Source organism: Schistocerca americana, chromosome 9 (genome assembly GCF_021461395.2).
Source record: "Schistocerca americana isolate TAMUIC-IGC-003095 chromosome 9, iqSchAmer2.1, whole genome shotgun sequence".
Classification (NCBI taxonomy): domain Eukaryota; kingdom Metazoa; phylum Arthropoda; class Insecta; order Orthoptera; family Acrididae; genus Schistocerca; species Schistocerca americana.
In genome coordinates this window covers 738934-764773 of record NC_060127.1, presented here as the reverse complement: position 1 = coordinate 764773, position 25840 = coordinate 738934, and the positions used below count along the sequence as shown (strand labels likewise).

General features: G+C 40.6%; 1 protein-coding gene across 3 annotated transcripts in view; it reads left to right on the top strand.

Annotated features, from left to right (window-relative positions):
• The window catches only part of LOC124550899 (zinc finger CCCH domain-containing protein 14), a 203139-nt gene that overhangs the window by 167374 nt on the left and 9925 nt on the right, over nucleotides 1–25840 (top strand). For all 3 annotated transcript variants that reach the window (XM_047125677.1, XM_047125676.1, XM_047125675.1), the window contains 2 exons: nucleotides 4349–4485; nucleotides 8524–8609. In XM_047125677.1, coding sequence (XP_046981633.1) covers nucleotides 4349–4485; nucleotides 8524–8609 — 223 coding nt within the window. The remainder of the gene's footprint in view (nucleotides 1–4348; nucleotides 4486–8523; nucleotides 8610–25840) is intronic.

The window sequence follows — 25840 nt, the reverse complement described above, 5'->3', positions numbered from 1 at the left end:
AAAAGCTGACCTGGCTACCCCCATATACGTCACCTGAAGACTAGCTGCATTCAGCAGCTTAACACACTCTGCTTCCTTGCCCACACATCTTGGGGTGCAGACCGTGCTGATCTTCTTCTCGTTTACCCGGCCTGGTTTCATCCCAACTGCGCTGTGGGTGCCAGGTTTATGTATTGGCAGCTCCTTCAGCTTTAAAACTGTTGGACTTCAGTTTAGAAGGTGCCAACTTTCAGCCTCCTATGCGATCACCGTTCGACAGTCCCCGGTTGTCCCACATATTCCACTGTCTTTATGTACTGAGGCTGTCGTCATCCCGATAGGTGCTGTCGTGTAGGACTACTGGTCGGAGTGCGTCTCCCTTCCCTCTGCCGAGGTCTCCGTCTCCCCTCCCAGGATTGTGCGTCGTGTGTTTTCTTGCACGTCCCCCCCCCTCCCCGGATGGTGCCCGAGCCATGGATTACGATCTCTCTCTTTCGAGATCCCGAGTCTCCACCACTGCCGTGATCTTTCACCGTCTGTTACGTTCAGTTGCTCGAGAGTTCCGGGATGCTATTGTCTTTTACACTGACAGCTCTAAAACTGTATGTCACATCTTCTGTCAGTACAGAATGCTATTCGCTTGCAGGAATGTGTATTGTCTTTGTGGCCACAGCTGACAGCCCTCCATTTTATTAAACATGCCTCTCTCGAATGTTTTTTTATATGTACTGATTTGATGAGCAATCTCCAGGAAATTGACCAAAGCTATTCTTGCCACCCGTCGGTCTCCACCGTTTGTGACCTCCGTACTGACCTTTGTCGTGCTACCTGCTCAGTTGTCTTTCTCTCTGTCCCGAGCCGCATGAGTACCGGGGGGGAATGAACTGGCCTGCCGTTTTGCCGAGGAGCAGTTACTCGCTCACCGTTCAGTTTGCCGACCACGGGCACTACTTTGTGGGTGCACACGAGATCTCCACTCGTTAGGAAACGGAACGACATCTGGTGGGCTACTGCCCCGTCTAATAAATTCCGCACAATTGAGGAGACTACTGCAATGAGGTGCTGCCCTTCCTCTTCTCTCAGAAGGAACCCACAGTCCTATGTCATCTCTGTGTCAATCGTACCAGGTTAACCTGTAGTTTCCTTTTGTGTAACAAGCTGAGCCCACATTTGGTTGTGGAGTCTTACAGACAGTAGCTTATATATTGGTGGAATGCTCCCTCCTTTCGGGCCTCGGCACTAAGTACGGCTGTGAAAGTGGGTTTTACTATCAATTAAGAGGTTTTTATCTGTTTCTGGAGCAGGGGCAGGGTGATGAGGGACGGAGTGTTTCCTGCCTTATGCCGAGTATAGGGGATCCTCGATGCTGCCGCCTCGACTGGACTGTTCTTACATCACTCTTTTACTCTGTTTTAATCAATTTTAGATTCAGTTTGCCTCCTTTCTGCCACGTACAATTTTCTATTTTGGGTGTCGCACTTTGTCGAATACTGGGCACTCTCAGTTGTAATGGTGGAGGGGAGGGACAGCTGTGGCTGGGACGTTTCCCGTCGCACGCAGAGCCTCGGCCACACCTACCTGCTGACTTATGTGCTCCATGGTCACGTTTTTATTATCGACGGAACAAAAAGTGTCCGTTACAGAAGCCGCCTTGCTTTTACTGTTACAAATCCCCCAATTAGATCAGAAACCATTTTCCGTCGGTTTCTCTACTTACGGAAGCATCACTCTTGGATCGAGGGACTGATGACGTTCTCATTTGGTTCCTTTCCCCGCTTCCCTCCACCCCCTCCAATGAAACTGACCAGTTGACTGTTTCGAAGAAAATATACTGTGTCGAATTTTGTGAAAGAGGTTTTTGTTTTGAACTCTGTAACCTCCTCTGTGTAGAATTAGTAATTAGAGTCGGTACTTCTTGCCAGACGCAGTATTCCACAGAGTGGTTACATCTGACGAGCATTCAAAAAGTACCCAATTAAGTGGGCCACCGGTCGTGCTGTTGGTGCATCTCTCTCATACCTGTGGGGTTTTCACTGTGCTGCAAGTCGAATGGTATCTGTCCAAAATAGTACACCTTTTCCGTTTGGTAAGTTGGCGACAAAATTTGTGCTTTTGGTGCAAACAGGTGCTAGTGTAGTTTCCAGACAGTAGAAATGGCACAGTGACGGGCATGCCACCGGCGCGGACTGACAGACGGTGTCGGACCGCCGATTCGAACCGTCTCGCACCTGTCTGTCGAGTTCGTGTGCAAATCTTGTGGTGTGGGACTCTGCCCTTCGCCACTCCTGTTCGCCAGGTCTGCACGGCCGCCACTGTCAAAACGCGTGTCCTACAAGATGAGGCGTATGACAGAGCCGATCCACACGGCCTGCTTCTGATCCGGACTCACGCACATACTGTCATCCACTTCTCGTACGTTCGCACCTTCCTGTGACCGAGGAGTTACCTGTCGACACCATCCTTTCGCCATTCCTGTGACTATTTATTTATGCTCCAAAGTGCACAATACTTATCAGACTCTGTATCAATTTTGCAATGTCTCTACAGAACAAGCAAAATGTGGAATTGTACTCGCCACTTCATCTGACGTCTCTGTATTTTCCAGGGCATCGTTTTAGATCTCCCTGGCAGTGAGACATTCTCTAATGAATATACTTCCGAAGTTTGCTCAGCCAATTCTTAAGTGCAGAAAGTTGAAATCAGTAGTTCTTGTAACATGCAAAGATCAGCACATTCCTCAAACTGGGGAACTATCAAGAATGGGGTTCCACAAGGGTCAGTCTTGGGTCCTTTGTTGTTCTTATTATATATTAATGACTTGCCATTCTATATTCATGAAGAGGCAAAGTTAGTTCTCTTCGCTGATGATACAAGTATAGTAATCACACCTGAGAAACAAGAATTAACTGATGAAATTGTCAATACTGTCTTTCAGAAAATTACTAAGTGGTTCCTTGTAAACGGACTCTCACTGAATTTTGATAAAACACAGTACATACAGTTCCGTACAGTGAATGGTATGATGCCATTAATAAATATAGACCTTAATCAGAAGCATATAGCTAAGGTAGAATATTCCAAATTTTTAGGTATGTCCATTGATGAGAGATTAAATTGGAAGAAACACATTGATGATCTGCTGAAACGTTTGAGTTCAGCAACTTATGCAATAAGGGTCATTGCAAATTTTGGTGATAAACATCTTAGTAAATTAGCTTACTACGCCTATTTTCACTCATTGCTTTCATATGGCATCATATTTTGGGGTAATTCATCACTGAGGAATAAAGTATTTATTGCACAAAAGCGTGTAATCAGAATAATAGCTGGAGTCCACCCAAGATCATCCTGCAGACATTTATTTAAGGATCTAGGGATATTCACAGTAGCTTCTCAGTATATATACTCTCTTATGAAATTTGTTATTAACAACCAAACCCAATTCAAAAGTAATAGCAGTGTGCATAACTACAATACTAGGAGAAAGGACGATCTTCACTATTCAAGATTAAATCTAACTTTGGCACAGAAAGGGGTGAATTATACTGGCACTAAAGTCTTTGGTCACTTGCCAAATAGTATCAAAAGTCTGACAGATAACCAACAAGTATTTAAGAAGAAATTAAAAGAATTTCTGAATGACAACTCCTTCTACTCCATAGAGGAATTTTTAGATATAAATTAAGAAAAAAAAAAATAAAAAAAAAAAAAATAAAAAAAAAATAAAGAAAAACAAAAAAACACAAAAAAATAAAGTTGTTATATTAACTTAAGTATGTTGTTAAATTAACCTAATTATGTCATGTATTGGAAAATTCGACTCGTTCCACATCATTACGAAATATCGTATTCATGATCCATGGAACTAGTATTAATCTAATCTAATCTAATCTAATCTAAGTAGACAATTGAAGAAGTGAGTAATGCGGATGTACAGTTAATGTGAGAAAAATTAGCTCAGACGACAGTGAAAGAACAGAGGATGTCCAGTTCCAGAGTTGACTGCAATTCTAGCCTCTTGTATTAGCAGGATGACAGAATTCTAGTAGTACAGTTCACAGTTCTGTGCAGTCTGGGGAGTTGAAAATAGGCACAGGATCTGAAATATGTGCTATAAATTGAAGTACAAATAAATATTTCCTGCGGAGATGTAAGACTGATGTTAGAAAAGTACTCGGTACCGTTTACTACACGTTCTCGAAGTTTGGAATCTGTCCGGTGTCTCCCACTCCTCCTTTTCTCTTTTTCTACCTCCTCTCTTATCTAGGATCCTCAAATTTTCCAAAATGTTGGAGTAGCAATATCTGGATATAAGACACTGGCAGAATATGTACCTCTGCTCATCTACTGAGTCACCTTTGTTTTCCAGGGTATTTCCAGCATGCAAGTTTGGTGAGAAGTGCCTCTACATCCACCCCAACTGCAAGTTCGACGCGGCGTGCACACGGAGGGACTGCCCCTACACTCACTCGAGCCCGCGGCTGAGTGCGGCTGCTGCTACCAGAGGTGAGAGCTGATCACAAGTACAGGTATTTTTTGGTTTTAATTATCTGTCAAAAGAAAATACTGCTTTCAATAAGGAGTGTGTTGCATCGAGTGAAAATAATGACATTTGAAAAGTAACTCACAACCAGGTGTATGAAGTAGACCGAAAGGTGATCTGCCAGGGATAGTGGTGTTCTGATATGCCACAAAAAATAATACAAAAGAAATGTGCAGAATTCATTATGTAGTGTAAGTGTAGGGAGACAGTTCCCCATAAATGGACTAGAACTTCAGAAGTCAGGCAAGACACTAGCTCTCTCTCCATACCTTGAGAAATATACATTAAAATTGTCACATGCAGTGTATAAGAAACATTGTTGTGATATCAGACAAACAAACTGTAAACAGCTGTGCATCCGTCGCTAGGAGATTTGCCAGCTGGAGAACAAATTACGAAATGTCAATCGTTCGGTAGACCTCGGTTCACTCGTTGCACGATTCCGTCAGTATGGACTGTGTGATTTCCATCCCTTATTTTGTCTCACACACTTGTGTGTGACACACTTTATAAATTTGAGCAGCTGCGAATGTTTTACACACAACATTACAGCACACAATTTGCAGCAAGCCACAATGAAGATGTTTGGAACCTTTTTAATTTGTTTTTGTCTGCATTCAAATCACTGTTTAATCAAAACAGTGACTTCTGTGAATGTGTAAACAGTAGATATATGCCACTACATCTGTTCTGAGCTGTGAAATATGCCTCATAAATTTTTAGACAGCTTTTCAATTAGCTTCATGAAAATCAGTACCGATTACCCCCGATAAATGAAGTGCCACTTTGACAGCTCAGTGTAGTGAAGAACACGAGTGTACACTGTAGTTTCTACTGGACTTCAGCCGGGTAGTGGGAGTTCTGAAATAAAAGACTATGTGGGTGAGGGAATTCCAAAAAACAAGAACTGTTCACAGTGACTTTTCGTGCTTTCCCAACAGATCTGTTGCAAATACACTTCTCTGTTTTGCCGCTGGATAGTATTGTGTAACTCGTACAGTATTTCCTCGATGCAACTGCTCGACATCATCAGGTGGTGGCAGCTGCTGCTGTCACTGCTGCAAGGCGCTACTGATGATAATTGTACGGCGGCGTCGGAATTTATCACGACGGTTGCAGGCAATACACGTGAGCAGGAAGACGCCCGTAGTTGGAGGAAAGCGGCGCACCTGGAGCCACAGAAAGGCCATCCGTGGGTGCGCTATGGGCAATGACTGTGCTGCCGGACGCTCCTGCGGTTAAAGTCTGAACTAAATCTCAGTTACGTGTTGCGTCACTTAATGAATTGGAATTTCTTGTTTCCCCTGTTTTTGATTTAATGGCAGCCAGTGCTGGATTCCAGGTGGCGCTTACTTGAAAACCTGCATCCCTGTCGATAAGATTGTCCACCGTGTGGATATGTATGGCCTCCTTAATGACACAGTCCCAGAAAGATGACACTGGGGATAAAATTTCTGTCTGTTCGTAAAGCATACGATGTCCTGTGTCCAGGCAATGCTCCGCTACCGCTGATTTATCAGGTTTCCCCAGGCGTGTATGACGATGGTGTTCGACGCAATGTTCTTGCACGGTCCTGGACGTCTTAATCAGAAGAAGAGCTGATGGTACAGTGGGACACAGCATCTATCACAAATCGACTCATACAGAGCTATATTTGCAGGCCACATTTTGCCATAATCCTGCGCAGCAAGGTAGTGTCCTATGGTCTTTGGTGCACAGAGCACACGTAGTCTCGGAAGCCACAGTCTACCTGGTAAGCTACAACACCTGAGAACGGTATTCCAACAGAATGGCTATTCCGATAGGCAGATGCACCACGCATTCGATTCCGAGCAAACTCGAAGCAGGGATGTACATGAAGATACAGAAGCACCCACTGCAACAGCGCTCTTGCCCAGTTTTGGTGGCATGTCTTCGAGAATAGAAAGAATCCTCAAAAAGCACGACGTCAAGTGTGTTTTTCGGCCACCGGAAAAATTGAGGAATTTATTGTACTCAGTCAAACAACCTTGGCCTTAGGAAATGTGGCGTGTATAAAATCCCATGCCAGTGTGGAAAATCTTACATTAAACAGACATGCCGAGCCGTGCAAGAACATTGCATCGAACACCATCGTGATACACTCCTGGGGCAACCTGATAAATCAATGGTAGTGGAGCGTTTCGTGGACACAGGGCATTGTATGCTTTACGAACAGACAGAAATTTTATCCCCAGCGTCATCTTTCTGCAACTGTGTCATTGTGGAGGTCATATGTATCTGCACGGCGGACAATCTTATCGACAGGGATGCAGGTTTTCAACTAAGCGCCACCTGGAATCCAGCACTGGCAGCCATTAAATCAAAAACAGGGAAAACAAGAACTTCCAATTCATCAAGTGACGCAACGCGTAACTGAGATTTGGTTCAGAGTTTAACCGCAGGAGCGTCCGGCAGCACAGTCATTGCCCATAGCGCACGCACGGATGGCCTTTCTGCGGCTCCCAGCAGGGGGTACCAGGTGTGCCGCTTTCCTCCAACTACGGGCGTCTTCCTGCTCACGTGTATTGCCTACACCCGTCGTGATAAATTTTGCCGCCGCCGTACAATTATCATCAGTAGCGCCTTGCAGCAGTGACAGCAGCAGCTGCCACCACCTGATGATGTCGAGCAGTTGCATCGAGGAAATATTGTGCGAGTTGCACAATACGATTCAGTGGCAAACCCGAGAAGCGTATTTGCAAAGTTGTTAGATCCTCAAACTGTGAAAACATAGAATGGATGGATGTTAATGGGGCACATCTGAACAACCTTATTTTTTACTGTTTGTGTGTAGAGCAGACAAACTTCAGCAAGAAATAAAACAACTCAATACAGCAATTTTGAAAACAGATCTGAATGCTGAGGATAATAATAATAATAGAATAATGTATAAACGACGTATTGATAAGACAGTACTAAAATTGAAGAACAAAGTTTCGGGACCAGTTGTAGTTCTCCCATTTAGGGCAGTTTGAAACAATAACTCGATAGGCAGCAAATGAATAAATGTAGAAGTGGAGAGTAGAAGTGGCCCACAGTGCTGCTGCCGAAGTAGGTAAGGTTTCTAAATTTAAGTTTCTCGCATGCTTGGAAAGGAATGTTTACATAAAGTGCATGTTACCAAAGGAAAGTTAACAAAACGATCACAAGGCAGACAGAAGGGGAAAGCATGCTTGTGACGTATGGAAATGGAATAGAAGTGTGTGAAACGTGTAGTGAGGGGAACGTACTGAAGGATGACCGAGGGGGCTCTCCGCGGGGTTCTGGTAACAAAATACTGAGACAAAGACATTTTGGAACATGTGAAAAGACATTGGAAAACATTCAGTAGGAATACGGATAGGCTCTGGTAACAAAATACTGAGACGATGATATTTTGGAACGTGTGAAAAGACATTAGAAAACATTCGGTAGGAATATGGATGGATATCGTCAAAGACTGTAACCCATAGAAAAGTGTAGATGGCGGCGACTGAGAATCTTCGTTTATTACTTCGACGAAGATTTTTCTTATGACAGCTGGAGGCATACTCGAACCGCCATATGTGAATTTGAACAAACTGGAGGTCAGGAGTTAAGTGTTTTGTATTTTGCACATTTCTAATAAGAGACTTTTTCAAATAAAGGAAATTCACATCAGTGATTAAATGAAATTCATGTCTTCTGAATATGGGAGTTAAAAACTCTCTTGTGCAGTCGTTCTCCCCTCAATGTGTCAACTGTAAACATTCCGGATCCTCGGCACTGCACTGCCCGCACAGACTTCACAATTGCTGTCCGGTTTCTACAGTGATACCTCCCAGCTGAGTTTAAACAATTCATTATCACGTCGGCATTTGAGCCGCAGCTATCCTCTACTCCTCATGTTATTCGAATCCCTCATACACTCGGCCTGTGAATGGACCCTTTGGCACCTCCTTCCTTTCCCTTCACTGGTGTCGTGCTCTGGTAGTGTTTACCGACCTCTGTCACGTCCACAGGTTCTGCGCAGTCCAGCAGCGGCACGGCGGTCTGCCGCTTCTTCCCCGGTTGCACCAACCCGGCCTGCCGCTTTCTGCATCCCAAGGTAGGTGAGCCCACACTACTGCATCTTGCAGTCTGCATCTCTTACTATTCATTCTTCACCTACATTTTGTGATTCTTCTATTCTATTTTTTATGTATATGCTAGTAGAAAGTTCGCCGATGACATTGCAATCGGCGAACTTTCTACTAGCATACACATAAAAAATGGAATAGATGACATTATAATTCTATCAGAGACAGCAAAGGACTTGGAAGAGCAGTTGAACGGAATGGACAGTGTCTTGAAAGGAGGATATAAGATGAACATCAACAAATGCAAAACGAGGATAATGGAATGTAGTCAAATTAAGCCGGGTGATGCTGAGAGAATTAGATTAGGAAATCAGACACTTAAAGTAGTAAAGGAGTTTTGCTATTTAGGGAGTAAAATAACTGATGATGATCGAAGTAGAGAGGATATAAAATGTAGACTGGCAATGGCAAGGAAATCGTTTCTGAAGAAGAGAAATTTGTTAACATTGAGTATAGATTAAAGTGTCAGGAAGTCGTTTCTGAAAGTATTTGTATGGAGTGTAGCCATGTATGGAAGTGAAACGTGGACGATAAATAATTTGGACAAGAAGAGAATAGAATCTTTCGAAATGTGGTGCTACAGAAAAATGTTGAAGATTAGATGGGTAGATCACATAACTAATGATGAAGTATTGAATAGAATAGGGGAGAAGAGGAGTCTGTGGCACAACTTGACAAAAAGAAGGGACCGGTTAGTAGGACATGTTCTGAGGCATCAAGGGATCACAAATGTAGCATTGGAGGGCAGCGTGGAGGGTAAAAATCATAGAGGGAGACCAAGAGATGAATACACTAAGCAGATTCAGGAGGATGTAGGTTGCAGTAAGTACTGGGAGATGAAGAAGCTTGCACAGGATAGAGTACCATGGAGAGCTGTATCAAACCAGTCTCGAGACTGAAGACCACAACAACAACAGTAGAAAGTAGAGAATATTAACCGACAGTGGCACAAGGGTGGATCTCTGTTCTTACATGACGGAAGTTGAGGACCATATACATTCTAATTGCTTAATAGGCCATGGGAGAAGAAGTGGGGAGAGGGTAGTTTTTAATCTTGGTGGGACACAGTACGTGCACCAGTCTGTCGCATTTGCTGTGGGGAAGCTATCGGGGGCTTTGCAGCACCCCTCTACCTCCTGCGATTGTCCTACTGCATAGTGGGAGGATCTGCCAATGTGCCTTCCGGATCCTCCCCTCCCCCCTCTGGGATCATAAAAACCAACGGTTGCTTCATCAGGAAAGAGGGAAGGAGAGGGAAAGACGAAAGGATGTGGGTTTTAAGGGAGAGGGTAAGGAGTCATTCCAATCCCGGGAGTGAAAAGACTTACCTTAGGGGGAAAAAAGGGCAGGTATACATTCACACACACACCCATATCCAAACGCACATACACAAGAAGACATTTTGTCTGCCTGTGTCTGTGTCTGTGTCATACACAGACACAGGCAGACAAAATGTCTGCTTGTGTATGTGCGGTTGGATATGGATATAATAGAGGGAAACATTCCACGTGGGAAAATATATCTAAAAACAAAGATGATGTGACTTACTAAACACAAGTGCTGGCAGGTCGATAGACACACAAACATACACACAAAATTCAAGCTTTAGCAACCGACGGTTGCTTCATCAGGAAAGAGGGAAGGAGAGGGAAAGACGAAAGGATGTTGGTTTCAAGGGAGAGGGTCAGGAGTCATTCCAATCCCGGGAGCGGAAAGACTTACCTTATCGGGAAAAAGGGACAGGTATGCGCACGCGCCCACCCACCCTCACACACACACACACACACACACACACACACACACACACACACACACACACATCCATCTGCACATATACAGACACAAGCAGACATACGTAAAGGCAAAGAGTTTGGGCAGAGATGTCAGTCGAGGCGGAAGTACAGAGGCAAACATGTTGAATGACAGGTGAGGTATGAGCGGCAGCAACTTGAAATTAGCGGAGGTTGAGGCCTGGTGGGTAATGGGAAGAGAGGATATATTGAAGGGCAAGTTCCCATCTCCGAAGTTCTGATAGGTTGGTGTCAGTGGGACGTATCCAGGTAACCCGGATGGTGTAACACTGTGCCAAGATGTGCTGGCCGTGCACCAAGGCAGGTTTAGCCACAGGGTTATCCTCATTACCAACAAACACTGTCTGCCTGTGTCCGTTCATGCGAATGGACAGTTTGTTGCTGGTCATTCCCACATAGAAAGCTGAACGGTATAGGCAGGTCAGTTGGTAAATCACGTGGGTGCTTTCACATGTGGCTCTGCCTTTGATCGTGTACACCTTCCAGGTTACAGGACTGGAGTAGGTGGTGGTGGGAGGGTGCAAGGGACAGGTTTTACACCGGGGGCGGTTACAAGGGTAGGAGCCAGAGGGTAGGGAAGGTGGTTTGGGGATTTCATAGGGACGAACCAAGAGGTTACGAAGGTTAGGTGGATGGCGGGAAGACACTCTTGGTGGAGTGGGGAGGATTTAATGAAGGATGGATCTCATTTCGGGGCAGGATTTGAGGAAGTCGTATCCCTGCTGGAGAGCCACATTCAGAGTCTGATCCAGTCCCGGAAAGTATCGTGTTACAAGTGGGGCTCTTTTGGGGTTCTTCTGGGAGGTTCTGGGTGTGAGGGGATGAGGAAGTGGCTCTGGTTATTTGCTTCTGTACCAGGTCGGGAGGGTAGTTGCAGGATGCAAGAGCTGTTTACAGGTTGTTCGTGCAATGGTTCAGGGATTCAGGATTGGAGCAGATTCATTTGCCATGAAGACCTAGGCTGTAGGGAAGGGATCGTTTGATATGGAATGGGTGGCAGCTGTCATAATGGAGATACTGTTTCTTGTTGATGGGTTTGATGTGGACGGATGTGTGAATCTGGCCATTGGACAGATGGAGGTCAACGTCAAGGAAAGTGACATGGGATTTGGAGTAGGACCAGGTGAATCTGATGGAACCAAAGGAGTTTGGAGAGGGAATTCTGGAGTTCTTCTTCAGTGTGAGTCCGGATCATGAAGATGTCATCAATAAATCTGTACCAAACTTTGGGTTGGCAGGCCTGGGTAACCAAGAAGGCTTCCTGTAAGCAACCCATAAGTGGGTTGGCGTACGAGGGGGCCCATCCTGGTACCCATGGCTGTTCCCTTTAATTGTTGGTATGTCTGGCCTTCGAAAGTGAAGAAGTTGTGAGTCAGGATGAATCTGGCGAACACACACACACACACACACACACACACACACACACAATCCTAACTCAGGCCAACATTTGTGGCTCTTCATTACATTAATATATATATTTATTTTTATGACCACTTCCGTGGTTCTTCATTATTACCTATACTAAAATACTTATTAAACAGACATTATATACAACAGGCCCTTACAGAAACTACTGAGCATAATTCAGGCCAACTTCCATAGCTCTCAAATTCATTATAGACAACTTCATTGGAGAAAACATAAATTACTGACAATATTAAATACACTTAAGTCCACCTCTCTTTGGCTTTCAAGTCATCTCATTTACATTTATGTTAGTTTTGGTCAGTATCTTAGTTCACTATTAGAACAAATGTGTCAATGTAAGTTTGTGTTTGGTTGAAAAACTGCTCTGCTGATCACCTACGCCGGGGATAGGAGGGAGGATCATTGTTGCCTCAGTCATCTAATCACTCAACAAGTCCGTAACTAGACGGTATCATTATGAGTCCATACAAGGGCCTGGGCAAGAATGGGAAGACTGTCTAAGGATGCTGTCAATGGTTTAACCAAGAAACAGTGCTGGAAATCGGTTGTGCTTCTTCCTCATGCCAGGGAAAAAAGAGGGAAGCATTGTTGCCGCAACGTTTCACACCACTCAACAGGTCCGTTGGTAATGTTAAGTGGCAATACAAGGAATTGCAATGGGTTGATAGAAAAGTGTTCCTTTTCTTCCCCCAAAGTTGTGGGGGGAGCGAGGGTGCGTAGATTAAAGAGACTGTTAGGTGACAGGTTTACGAAAATGAAAATTGAAGGAATAAACTTATTAGCTGGGCACTCTGCGGGCGCTAACCACAACATGCAAGACACACAGCCCTGGAGAAATTTGACAGGACGGAGAGTAAGGTAGTAATCCAGTGAAGTTACTATGGTTTTAGACTGCTTTCTGAATGTATCTCTTTAAATCAATAATGTTTCTTAATCCAAATAGTTTATGTGACTTCACATACTGTAGCCTATAGGCATTAGAATACGGTTCCTCTATTACTCTGAAGGGTCCTATAACTCATCTGTAAATTTCTTAGTTTCAGCTGTAAGTTTCTTAGATTTTTCCTTAGACTTTACTAGCCCCAGGTCACCAATCTGAAAGCCCATCGGACTAGCTCTTGTATCATGTCTCCTTTTTCTTTCCGACACCTTTTTTCTAATATTGGCATGAGCTACCTTCTTCTTTTCTTCCATAGCCAAATCTGTAATTTTAGGGAATTCTACTAAATCAAATAGGATGTTGTTAGGTCTAATTAGTTCCGTGACATCAAGTAATTAGCCCATGCTGTGTGCTTCTTATGACAGTATGTCCTACAGAGATGGTTAAGTTCTTTCGTGATTCTTTCACACATATTTCCCTGTGGAAAATAAGCCCAGATTGTGATGTACTCTATGTTTTCCTTACTTAAACATTCTTCAAAATGCTTCGATATAAACCGTGGGCCATTATCTGACAAAATCACTTTTGGCACACCAATTTCGACAAAATAGTCTTTCTCTAGTTTACTTAAAGTTACCTTAGAGTTAAACTTCTTAAGCAGATAAAATTTCACATGTTTAGTAAATCCATCTACCAGTATGAACACATACTCATAACCTCCTCTTGAAACACGTAGTGGGCTGAAAAGATCTATTGCTACTTTTCACCAATTTAAGATTATCATCCTGATTTTGTTCTCATCTAAGGTTCTTACAGATGCGTTTAATCGGTCCCTCTTCCTGTAGCTGAAAGATTGCAATCAATATCTCATCACAATTCATGTTTGTCACAGGATCCACCTCCTGCTCTTTATTCTTTACACTTCTGGATAGCACACCTGCCACTATGTTTTCAGCACCCTTTACATACTGTGTTTCAAATACATAGACCACCTCCTGAGTCTATCATGTTTGAGCTGACAAGTATTTAAATAAGTTAGAGCACCATTGTCCGTAAAAATCAACACTTTATGTCCTAACAGGTATTGCTCAAACTTTTGCAAACCAAAAATAACCACTAAAGCTTCCAGTTTAGAGATGCTGTAATTTTTCTCCACTTGTTGTAACAGTCGACTTGCAAATGCGATAATTTTGTGGATATGTTCTTCTCCAACCATCTCTGTCTGGAACAATTCTACCCCCTGACTGTAACCACAGGCATCTGATCCTAAACAAAAAGGTTTGGAAAAGTCAGGATGATTCAAAATCTGACTGTCCAGTAGTGCTTCCTTAAGTTTTTCAAAAGTGGTTTGACATTCCAGGGTCCACTTACAGGGAATATTTTTCTTCAACAGTTCCCTTAAACAAGAATCTTTAAATCGTTGCCCTGCCACAAATTTTCTATAAAATCCAAACAAACCGAACATTCCATTTAGTTCCTTCATGTGGTCGGTGCTACATATTCCCTAATAGCATTTATTTTACTTGTATCGGGCACAATTCCTTCCCAGGAATTTAATCTCTTTTTTGACAAATTCTGTCTTATCTAACTTCAATTTCATCCCCCCTCCCCATTTTAATAGCAAACAGTGCTCTTCCCAAGTGGGAGTCAAAATCAGTACATCATCCATGTAAACAGTAATTAGCCTTTTCAATTATCCCCCAATCGAGCATTTTCTGTATTAAGTCTCGAATGGCTTCCCTATGAACTTCTAGAATGGCAAATAGTTTTTAGAAAAAATGTGCATCTTCTTCCACGGTTAAATAGCATTCGTAATTTCGAACTAATCCAGGCTGATCTGAAAATACCTCACAATGTTTATTCAAAATTTGTCTTAAATCGTCCTTTTGTATATCACTTAATTAAGTAAGTTCCTCTAGTTTTTCATCTATCCTGATTCTGACATTTTCTAGTTTGGAAGGATCCACTTCTTCCCTTTCACCATATTCAGTACAGCCATCAATTAAATTAGCAGTCCTACAGAGACGAATTGGAATGTCACTCTGTTCATTGTTTATATCTGGTCTTTTTCCGATAAATGGAATAATTACAGGTTTTCCTTTTATTCATATAATTATATCATTAGTACTAAAATTAACCCATCCTTCATACTTATGCAGGAAATCAGCACGTACCAACGTTTCCACACTAAGCCCATTAATAATTAAAAAAGTCACTACAGTTTGTACACCACTTATAGTAACTGGTAACAGTATATCCTGATTAACCACCTTTTTACTTTTACCTGTGGCCACTACAATTTTTACTCCACCAATGGGCATTATAACTATTTGTTTACTCTTTGGGAGAGCATTTACAAAATTCTGTGATACAGCACACACTTCTGAACCAGTATCAATTAGACCAGGAACCTTTTCTCTAAACACAATTACTTCAATAATTGGTTGGCCCACATACTCTCTTCTAACTACAGATTCAGGCTCTTCTAGCAATTCATGCACTACTTCTCGTCTGTCAAAACTTACCCATTCAGTGGAAACTACACTTAGCTTAACTGAATCACCGTGTACTTCATTTAATGTGCTGGCATTTACTATCTGATCCACTGCAGACAAATCAGAACACTTCTCTAACATTTCACCTTAACTGAATCACTGTGTAATTCATTTAATGTGCTGGCATTTACTATTTGATCCATTGTAGACAAATCAAAACACTTCTCTAACATTTCAATCACCATTTCTGTTTCTGCAACCCTGTTCAAGGTATTGTCAGAATTACTTAAATTACCCCCTTCTTCTTCTTCTTCTTCTCCTTCTGATTCTTCTTCCTCACTTTCTGTAATTATTTGATTCAGCCTATTCACTACCTCCTCATGTATTTTCTTAGCATTACTTCACCATTTATAGGTAGCTTCTCGTTTGTTTTGTAGCACTGATTCACCCCACCCCACCTCCTGAGCTGAGTCTTCACTCACAGTACTTAGTTCCCCTTTAAGATGGTTCTGGTTTTCCTTACTATTACTCTCCTCTGCCCTCCTGAATACATCACCATTACTTTCTAAACACTGTTTAACAAGAGCTTTCTTTACAAATGGTTTCACCACCGAGTTTAATTGGTAATGCTTGTGTCTGGGAACGCCAGCGCCCTCACAGACTCTTAACAGTTTTCCTGTCATGTGTTGTTGTTGCCTCTGATGTTCCTTCCATCTGACAGGTGACGCTCATCCATTACATCATTGGCTCACAGCTGATTGCAATCAAAATACTGTACTGTCACTGTACCTGCCTCTAGCATTACCTCCTCTTCTTCTGTCCCTACCCCGGTAATTATTACCTCTTTGTACACTTACTCTGTTTACATTGACTTCCGTGCTACTGCCATTATGTCTTACGGGAGGTCTATATTCTTTTCTGTTATTTTCTTCCTCTTTCAAAATGTTTTTGACCCTCTCAAGGTAGTGAACAAAACTGTCAATGTCATCCCTGGGTGCAGAAACAATTTTATTCTGCCAGTACAGTGGCAACTTATTTTCAATGCCTGTGATTATCTGTTCTATCTCAACTTTTGAATTTAAATAAGACAGTGTAGTCACCCACTTTTGCACAAATCTTTTAATTCTATCTTTCTTAGGATCACATATTTCTCCCAACCATAACTTATTAAAAACTTCTATTTGCTTTCTCTTACCCCAATATTCTTCAAAGATGCCTGCTTAAATTCCACAAGACTGTCGTATTTATCTGGAGCTAAGTCTAGCTTCCCGTACTAGATTAGAAGTAATGAAACCGATTTGTTTATTTATTGTTCCACACTTTAGGTAACACATCTTCAAAGTCACTCCAGAATTCTTTCGGACGAACATTCTTATTTGGTTCAAATTTCTGAAATTGGCGATGTGTTACATAGGCAATTTCCGTAGATTCCACAACACTATTAGGCAATAATACAAACATTATGGCTGTTACCATTCTGTTCAACTTTTGTTAGTCTACTCTCGTAGTTACTTAATTGTTCATTCACACTAGTACTGAACTGACTAATATTAGCTTCTAAAGTAGTGAGTTTACTAGCCACTTGTGCTCCAAACTTTGTACACATGTCTTTCACTTCTTTAATTTTACTTTCTAAAACAACATGGTTAACCTCACAATAATTTTCTACACTTTGTACATGTTCATGAATTTTACCCACTTCTGAATTTACATATTCTTTGAACTGTTCGCTATTCTCAGCAACCTGCTTAATCTGGGTAGTTAGTTCACTTTCCACTGTTACAATTGCAGCATTACATTCTTACCTGACCTGATTAATAAACACAGAGTCAGGTAATTTTTCCACTATTCCGTCAAATTCGAAATTTTATTTTCCATTTTGGATTCCTTTTCTACAACCTCACTGTGTAACTCATTTATATCCAAACCTACTTTATTCATTTTAGTACTAATATTTAATCCCATTTTATTTATTTTTTATCAATATCAGAACTCAATGACATTTTAATTTCGGAACCCAAACCATTCGTTTTACTATTAAAATCTGATCCCATTTCTTTCATATGCTGGAGAATATTCCCAAACATATCTGAAACACTTTCCTCCCTTTAAGTGCCACATGTCTTACCATTGTTTTCATGAGGCTATCTGTCGGACATGTGGACAAGCATCCTGTGAGGGCAGCCCCTGTGACCAGCCATCTCAGTGTGTCAGCTGTCTGGAACCACACCCTCTTCATTCACTGCAATTCTAAGCGTTTAAGAATGAGAAGAAAATGTAAAACACTTGATTGCCTGTCTTATCAGGATGCAAAGAAAAAGTTTGAAAGACTGCATCGGACTGATATGGTCTCAAATTTTACGACTGTCGTGTCAAAGTCCGTACACTTCGAAATATCAGCTGTTGAATTAACAGGGCTTGATAGCACCATGAAATTAATCATTTTGTGTGTGTGTATAGATCTCCCAGTGGTAGTGAGGACACTTTTCAATAAGTTAACGGAAGTTCTAGATAAAGTCTCAAGTGCAAAGGTCAACATAATTATGTGTGGGGACATTAACTTCAACACTAACATCATAAATGAATCCAGCAGCACCTTAATAAACATCCTTCAAAGTTTTGGCATGTCCCTATTGGGCAATAGTGCAACAAGGGTTACCACAACGACTTCATGAGTAATTGACCATGTGGCCACAAATATGGACAGGGTTAAATGTGATGTAGCTATAGAAGATCTCAGACTATCAGACCATCTCTGTCAAATAACAACAGTAAAGTCAGGCATTGAATCATTCCCTTAACTACAAGCCTACAAACGAGATCCATAAGAAATCAAAATAAAAGATTTTTCAAAGGAACTAGAAAAACAAAGCTGGGATTAAGTGTATAAGGAAACCAATGTGAATATGAAAGTCTCTAAATTCTCCACATTGTTTAAATTGAACTTTGAAAAGGCATTTCCAAAAGTATGCATGTCTGTATCAACATCCCATAAAAACAGATAGATAACAGCAGGTATTAAGAAGTCCTCCCAAACATTTAAACACCTCAGTTCCATGAAGAAGATTCACAATGATCCAGCATTCTTAAATTTCTATCATAGATACAAAAAGATCTATAGGAAGGTGCTGATTGCTGTTAAAAATTCGTTTAATGACACAATAATATATAATGCAGAGAATAAAAGCAAAGCAGTCTGGGATGTTATAAAAAAGGAAATGGGGAGAGGCAAACAAACGCAGAATAACGTACCGCTAAGGGAGGGGGATGAAATAATAAATGATCCACAGCACTTAGCAAACTTTGTAAATGAGCATTTTTCAATATTGCAGGGAAGTTACAGCAAAAATTCCCCCAAACAAATATAACACCTGTAGATAATGTTGCACTAAATACAATGATGTTACTTTCAACCACAGATTATGAAATAAATAAAACAATTCAAAAACTAAAAATAAAAAGTCAGTAGGCTTAGATGAAGTACCAATGTGTGTGCTGAAACAATGCATAGGGATTATACGAGGCCCCTTAACAAATATAATAAATGAATCCTTCATATCGGGGCATTTCCAGAGCAGTTAAAACAGGCAAGAGTTGTACCTTTGCTTAAGAAAGGTAATGCAGAAGACAGAGAAAATTACCAGCCCATTTCCCTGCTGTCAGCATTCTCAGAAATAATAGAAACAATTATGAAAGACAGATTAATGAATTACCTGAATAAATACAACCTTTTAACCAAATCACAGTTTGGTTTCCAAAGTGGCAAACATACGGAGTCAGCCATAGTAGAATTCACAAAAGTCGTACTTGATGCTCTTGATAAAGATGAGTATGTCACAGGCATGTTTTTGGATCTTCCTAAGGCGTTTGATACAGTCAACCACAAGATTCTATTAAATAAATTTGAAGCATTAGGGATAAGAGGGGTAGTTAATGATTGGTTTTGATCATACCTAACAGGTAGGGTACAAAGAGTAGGTTAATAAGTTAATTGGTTGCGTGTTCCATGCACGGTACAGTAGCCGTTAGGATATGGAATGTGTCAAGTGCACAAGAAATGTACATACGAAACAAAATTTATAGACCTACAAGATGTGAGACTGTGAACTCCACACATTATTCTAACCACTTTCTTTTGAGCAGTGAATACTTTTTGTCTAAATGTTGAGTTACCCCAGAATATTATTCCGTATGACATCAGAGAGTGAAAGTGTGCAAAGTATGTTAGCTTACTAATTTCTATATCCTAAAAATTGGCAATTATTCAGATCACAAAAGTTGATGAACCTAGTCGCTTTAGGAGATCCAAAATATGAATTTTCCAATTAAGATTCTCATCTATATGTATACCCAAAAACTTAATATACTCTACCCTCTCTATTGACTTCTGTTGATGTGTTATATTTATTGAAGGAACTGTACTTTTTGCTGCAGAAAATTGGATGTACTGTGTTTTTTCAAAGTTCAGAGCAAGCCCATTTGCAGAAAACCAATTAATGACTTTTCCAAAGACCATATTTCCCAAAGACCTTATTTAAGAGATAACACACACTTCAAGTCGATCTAAACATTTAGTAAAACACTTATCAGAACCAAAATGCATTTTTATAGGGGTTCCACAAGGTAGCATATTAGGACCAATACTGTTGCTGATATACATCAATGACTTTCCCAGTAGTGTTGCTTATGGTGAAAAAATCCTCTTTGCTGGTGAAAAAATCCTCTTCGCTGATGACAGCAATATTATAGTCACTGAGAAAATGGGAGAGCTGCTTGCTGAGAAAGCAGATGAAACTCTCAATGAAGTTTATGATTGGTTGATAAGTAATAAAGTGAGATTGAACATAAAGAAAACTATGCCATGAATTTCAGTTTGAAGAGGAAAAATGACAATGTTAAATTAAATGTTGATGGTACCACTATAGACTGTGCAACAAATGCAAAATTTCTAGGAATGAATGTTGATTCTCAGTTGAAATGGTGTGAACACACAAAGGTACTTGCAAACAGAATGTCATCAGCATGTTATGCCCTTAGAATCCTATCATCAGCGTGTAATGTGGAGTGTCTTTTAGTTACATATTATTCATATTTACACTCAATTCTTAGCTATGGCATTCTTTTTTGGAGTAACAAATGGACAAAATATGAACACAATTTTCAAACCCCAGAAAAGAGCCATAAGAATAATAACCAAAAATACTAGTCGAGCTCATCGTAAAGATCTGTTCAGAATACTGGGGATTTTAACTGCGTCATGCAAATACATTTACCAGTCAGTTGTACACATCAAAAATAACATTGGTAATTACTGCACAAACAGCTCTGTCCATGACCATGCAACTATAGATAGACTCAACTTACATTTACCAAGAAAAAATAAACATAAAACTCAAAACGGCATTTTCTACCAAGGAATAAAACTGTACAATAAATTACCAAAAGAGATTAAAGAAATTGCAAAAATACACTTATTTAAAAAAGCAGCTAAAAGGTACCTGTTACACAATATATTTTATACCTTGTGGGATTACTTAGCTAAAACAGAGTAGGGGTTTGATAAAAAATGTTATACAAATAAATAATAATAATAATAATAATAATAATTATTATTATTATTATTATTATTATTATCCTTCACTTTGTTTTTTCCTTCTTTTTTCCTTTCTAGAAATGTTTACCCACAAGCTGTGCGTGGGACAGTACTAACACCTCTTCCTCTTTCTGAGCTCAACATCTCACTCATTATGGCGGGATGCTGACTCAGTTTTTCAGGATAGCAAATGGGAAGATGCGGTACAGAAAATGACCTAGAGTTCACCAGTGTTTTGTGTGTTTTGTGTGTGTGTGTGTGTGTGTGTGTGTGTGTGTGTGTAGTGAGTGAAGTGAAGTGTTACAAAACAATGTGTGTATGGTGTGTGCAGTGACTGATAGTGAGATATGATTAAACAATGTTGTATTACATTGTTTAATAAGTTATTTCTAAAAAAAAAGTGCTGTATACCAGGAGTAAATCTAATTGTTGTCTCATACACACGCGCACACACTCACGCAAACGCTACTTGCACACACGTCTGCAATCTCAGAGAGCTGAAACCACACTGCGAGCAGCAGCACCAGTGCGTGATGGGAGTGGCGACTGGGTGGGGGTAAGGAGGAGGCTGGGGCGGGGAGGGGCAGGGATAGTTTTGTTTTGCCTATCGCAACTCGGCATCTCTGCTATATCGTGAGTAGCAACTTTCCTTTTCTAGAAGTCTGTAAATATATGTGTATACGAATTAGCTTATTTTGAACCACCACCATCTCACACGATGATGAGGTCTCTCATGACACTTCCTGGCCCTCATCGTAGTCCGGGGCCTGTCCCACAGTTGAGGGGAGGGAATATCAACTCCCTCGCCCCCTACCCCTATGGTACCGTGGTTCCCACACTATCGATGTGGCCCGAGATGCCTAGCTGTCCTCTGGAGTCATCAGGGATGAGGCTCTCTGTCGAGGTGCCCCATTCTCGAGATGATAACTGGCAGCCTCAGTGCTGTGGGCCGAAGGAAAGTACAGTCTTCTTTGCCCCCAAAAGATAAAACAAGGAAATCTTGACAGGAATTGAAGTCATACAAGTTAACCCAGAACATTATTCCGTATAACTTTATTGAATGAAAATATGTAAAATATGTCAACTTACTGATCTCTCTCTCTCCTCAAGATTTGAAATGATTCTAAGTGAAAATGTGGCTGAAATAAGTTGTTTTAGGAGTTCCAACATGTGCTTTGTCCAGTTTAAATTCTCATCAATATGGACACTTAAGAATTTTGAAGTTTCCACCATATTTATTATTTCCTCAACATGCATTATACTTATGATTGTAGTACTACTACATGTGTAGAGCTTAATGTGTTGTGTCTTTTTTAAAATTGCATTCACAGAAAACGAGTGAAAGATACTTTTAAGAACTTTACCTTTTTTCTGTATATATGCTTGGACTGATTACAATAATAGTGTCATCTGCAAAAAGAACATATTCTGCTGGTTGTCTAGTAAATGGAAGATTATTTACATATATAAGGAACAAGAGTAGAGCCCGAAACGTCATTTATCCCCAGTCAGAATTATGTTCCTGGACTATATTGGTTGAATTACTAAGTACAACTTTCTGCATTGTTTTAGTTAAATATGACATTATCTATTGGTTGGCTATACCATCAATCCCTTAGAATCTCATTTTATCTCGAAGAATACTGTAATTCACACAATCAAGTGCTTTAGATATGTTGCAGAAAATAGCAACCAGTGAAATTTTATTATTTAATGCTTATAAAATCAACATGTAAATGGTGTTCTCAGTATAGCAACTGCAGATGACGAAGAAATTGATGAAATGTATGATGAAATAAAAGAAATTATTCAGATAGTGAAGGGAGACGAAAATTTAATAGTCATGGGTGGCTGGAATTCAAGTGTAGGAAAAGGGAGAGAAGGAAACATAGTAGGTGAATATGGATTGGGGCTAAGAAATGAAAGAGGAAGCCGCCTCGTAGAATTTTGCACAGAGCACAACTTAATCATAGCTAACACTTGGTTTAAGAATCATGAAAGAAGGTTGTATACATGGAAGAACCCTGGAGATACTAAAAGGTATCAGATAGATTATATAATGGTAAGACAGAGATTTAGGAACCAGGTTTTAAATTGTAAGACATTTCCAGGGCCAGATGTGGACTCTGACCACAATCTATTGGTTATGAACTGTAGATTAAAACTGAAGAAACTGCAAAAAGGTAGGAATTTAAGGAGGTGGGACCTGGATAAACTGAAAGAACCAGAGGTTGTACAGAGTTTCAGGGAGAGCATAAGGGAACAATTGACAGGAATGGGGGAAAGAAATTCAGTAGAAGAAGAATCGGTAGCTTTGAGGGATGAAGTAGTGAAGGCAGCAGAGGATCAAGTAGGTAAAAAGACGAGGGCTAGTAGAAATCCTTGGGTAACAGAAGAAATATTGAATTTAATTGATGAAAGGAGAAAATATAAAAATTCAGTAAATGAAGCAGGCAAAAAGGAATACAAACGTCTCAAAAATGAGATCGACTGGAATTGCACAATGGCTAAGCAGGGATGGCTAGAGCACAAATGTAAGGATGTAGAGGCTTATCTCACTAGGGGTAAGATAGATACTGCCTACAGGAAAACTAGAGAGACCTTTGGAGACAAGAGAACCACTTGTATGAACATCAAGAGCTCAGATGGAAACCCAGTTCTAAGCAAAGAAGGGAAAGCAGAAAGGTGGAAGGAGTATATAGAGGGTTTATACAAGGGCGATGTACTTGAGGACAATATTATGGAAATGGAAGAGGATGTAGATGAAGATGTAATGGGAGAAATGATACTGCGTGAAGAGTTTGACAGAGTACTGAAAGACCTGAGTCGAAACAAGGCCCCAGGAGTAGACAACATTCCATTGGAACTACTGACGGCCTTGGGAAAGCCAGTCCTGACTAAACTCTACCATCTGGTGAGCAAGATGTATGAAACAGGCGAAATACCCTCAGACTTCAAGAAGAATATAATAATTCCAATCCCAAAGAAAGTAGGTGTTGACAGATGTGAAAATTACCGAACAGTCAGTTTAATAAGCCACAGCTGCAAAATACTAACACGAATTCTTTACAGACGAATGGAAAAACTAGTAGAAGCCGACCTCGGGGAAGATCAGTTTGGATTCCGTAGAAATACTGGAACACGTGAGGCAATACTGACCTTACAACTTACCTTAGAAGAAAGATTAAGGAAAGGCAAACGTACATTTCTAGCATTTGTAGACTTAGAGAAAGCTTTTGACAATGTTGACTGGAATACCCTCTTTCAGATTCTAAAGGTGGCAGGGGTAAAATACAGGGAGCGAAAGGCTATTTACAATAAGTACAGAAACCAGGTGGCAGTTATAAGAGTCGAGGGACATGAAAGGGAAGCAGTGGTTGGGAAGGGAGTAAGACAGGGTTGTAGCCTCTCCCCGATGTTATTCAATCTGTATATTGAGCAAGCAGTAAAGGAAACAAAAGAAAAATTCGGAGTAGGTATTAAAATCCATGGAGAAGAACTAAAAACTTTGAGGTTTGCCGATGACATTGTAATTCTGTCAGACACAGCAAAGGACTTGGAAGAGCAGTTGAATGGAATGGATAGTGTCTTGAAAGGAGGATATAACATGAACATCAACAAAAGCAAAACGAGGATAATGGAATGTAGTCGAATTAAGTCGGGTGATGCTGAGGGAATTAGATTAGTAAATGAGACACTTAAAGTAGTAAAGGAGTTTTGCTATTTGGGGAGCAAAATAACTGATGATGGTCGAAGTAGAGAGGATATAAAATGTAGACTGGCAATGGCAAGGAAAGCGTTTCTGAAGAATATAAATTTGTTGACATAGAATATAGATTTGTCATGAAGTCGTTTCTGAAAGTATTTGTATGGAATGTAGCCATGTATGGAAGTGAAACGTGGACGATAAATAGTTTGGACAAGAAGAGAATAGAAGCTTTCGAAATGTGGTGCTACAGAAGAATGCTGAAGATTAGATGGGTAGATCACATAACTAATGAGGTATTGAATAGAATTGGGGAGAAGAGAAGTTTGTGGCACAACTTGACCAGAAGAAGGGATCGGTTGGTAGGACATGTTCTGAGGCATCAAGGGATCACCAATTTAGTATTGGAGGGCAGCGTGGAGGGTAAAAATCGGAGAGGGAGACCAAGAGATGAATACACTAAGCAGATTCAGAAGGATGTAGGTTGCAGTAGGTACTGGGAGATGAAGCAGCTTGCACAGGATAGAGTAGCATGGAGAGCTGCATCAAACCAGTCTCAGGACTGAAGACCACAACAACAACAGTATAGCAACCTTTCCGAAACGGAGGATATTTTTGTTGCTGAGGTGAGATGCTATTTTAGAATACATTAACTTCTCAAAAATGTTGGTAATTGATGTCGGCAGTGAAACATTTCAGTAGTTATTGACATCTCTCTTATCGCCTTTCTTAAAGAGGGGTGTAACGTCATCTTTCAGTCTCTCTGGAAAAATGCCATGAATTAGTGACGATTTACACATTTATAAGTAAGGCATAGCTTATTATATGGGAACAAATCTTCAGTACTGTATTGGAAACACCATAAAACCCAAATGAGCTTTTATTTTTAAGAGAATGTCTAATTTTCTTAATTTCAGATGGGGAATAATTTTCTTAATTTCAGACTTGGAAGCTATGACGTTTTTTATGATAGAATTTTTAAGAGTTATGTTTTCAGCACACTGCTGTAATATTTTTTTTCTTCCACTCTTTGTCCCTATATTGTCTACTATATTTAAAAAATTATTACCAAATACATTTCCTACCTGTGATTCATTGTTTATAGCCCCCCCCCCCCCCCTCAATACTGATGTTATCCTGTTCTGTGGCTGGTTGTCCTGTCACTCATTTCATTACATCCAATAACTGATTTCTGACATTAAATGCATGTTACCTGTTCTGTGTGTTTTTTTTTTTTTTTTAGTAACTTCCCTGAGTAATTTGTAGTAGTTTTTGTAGTATGCTACT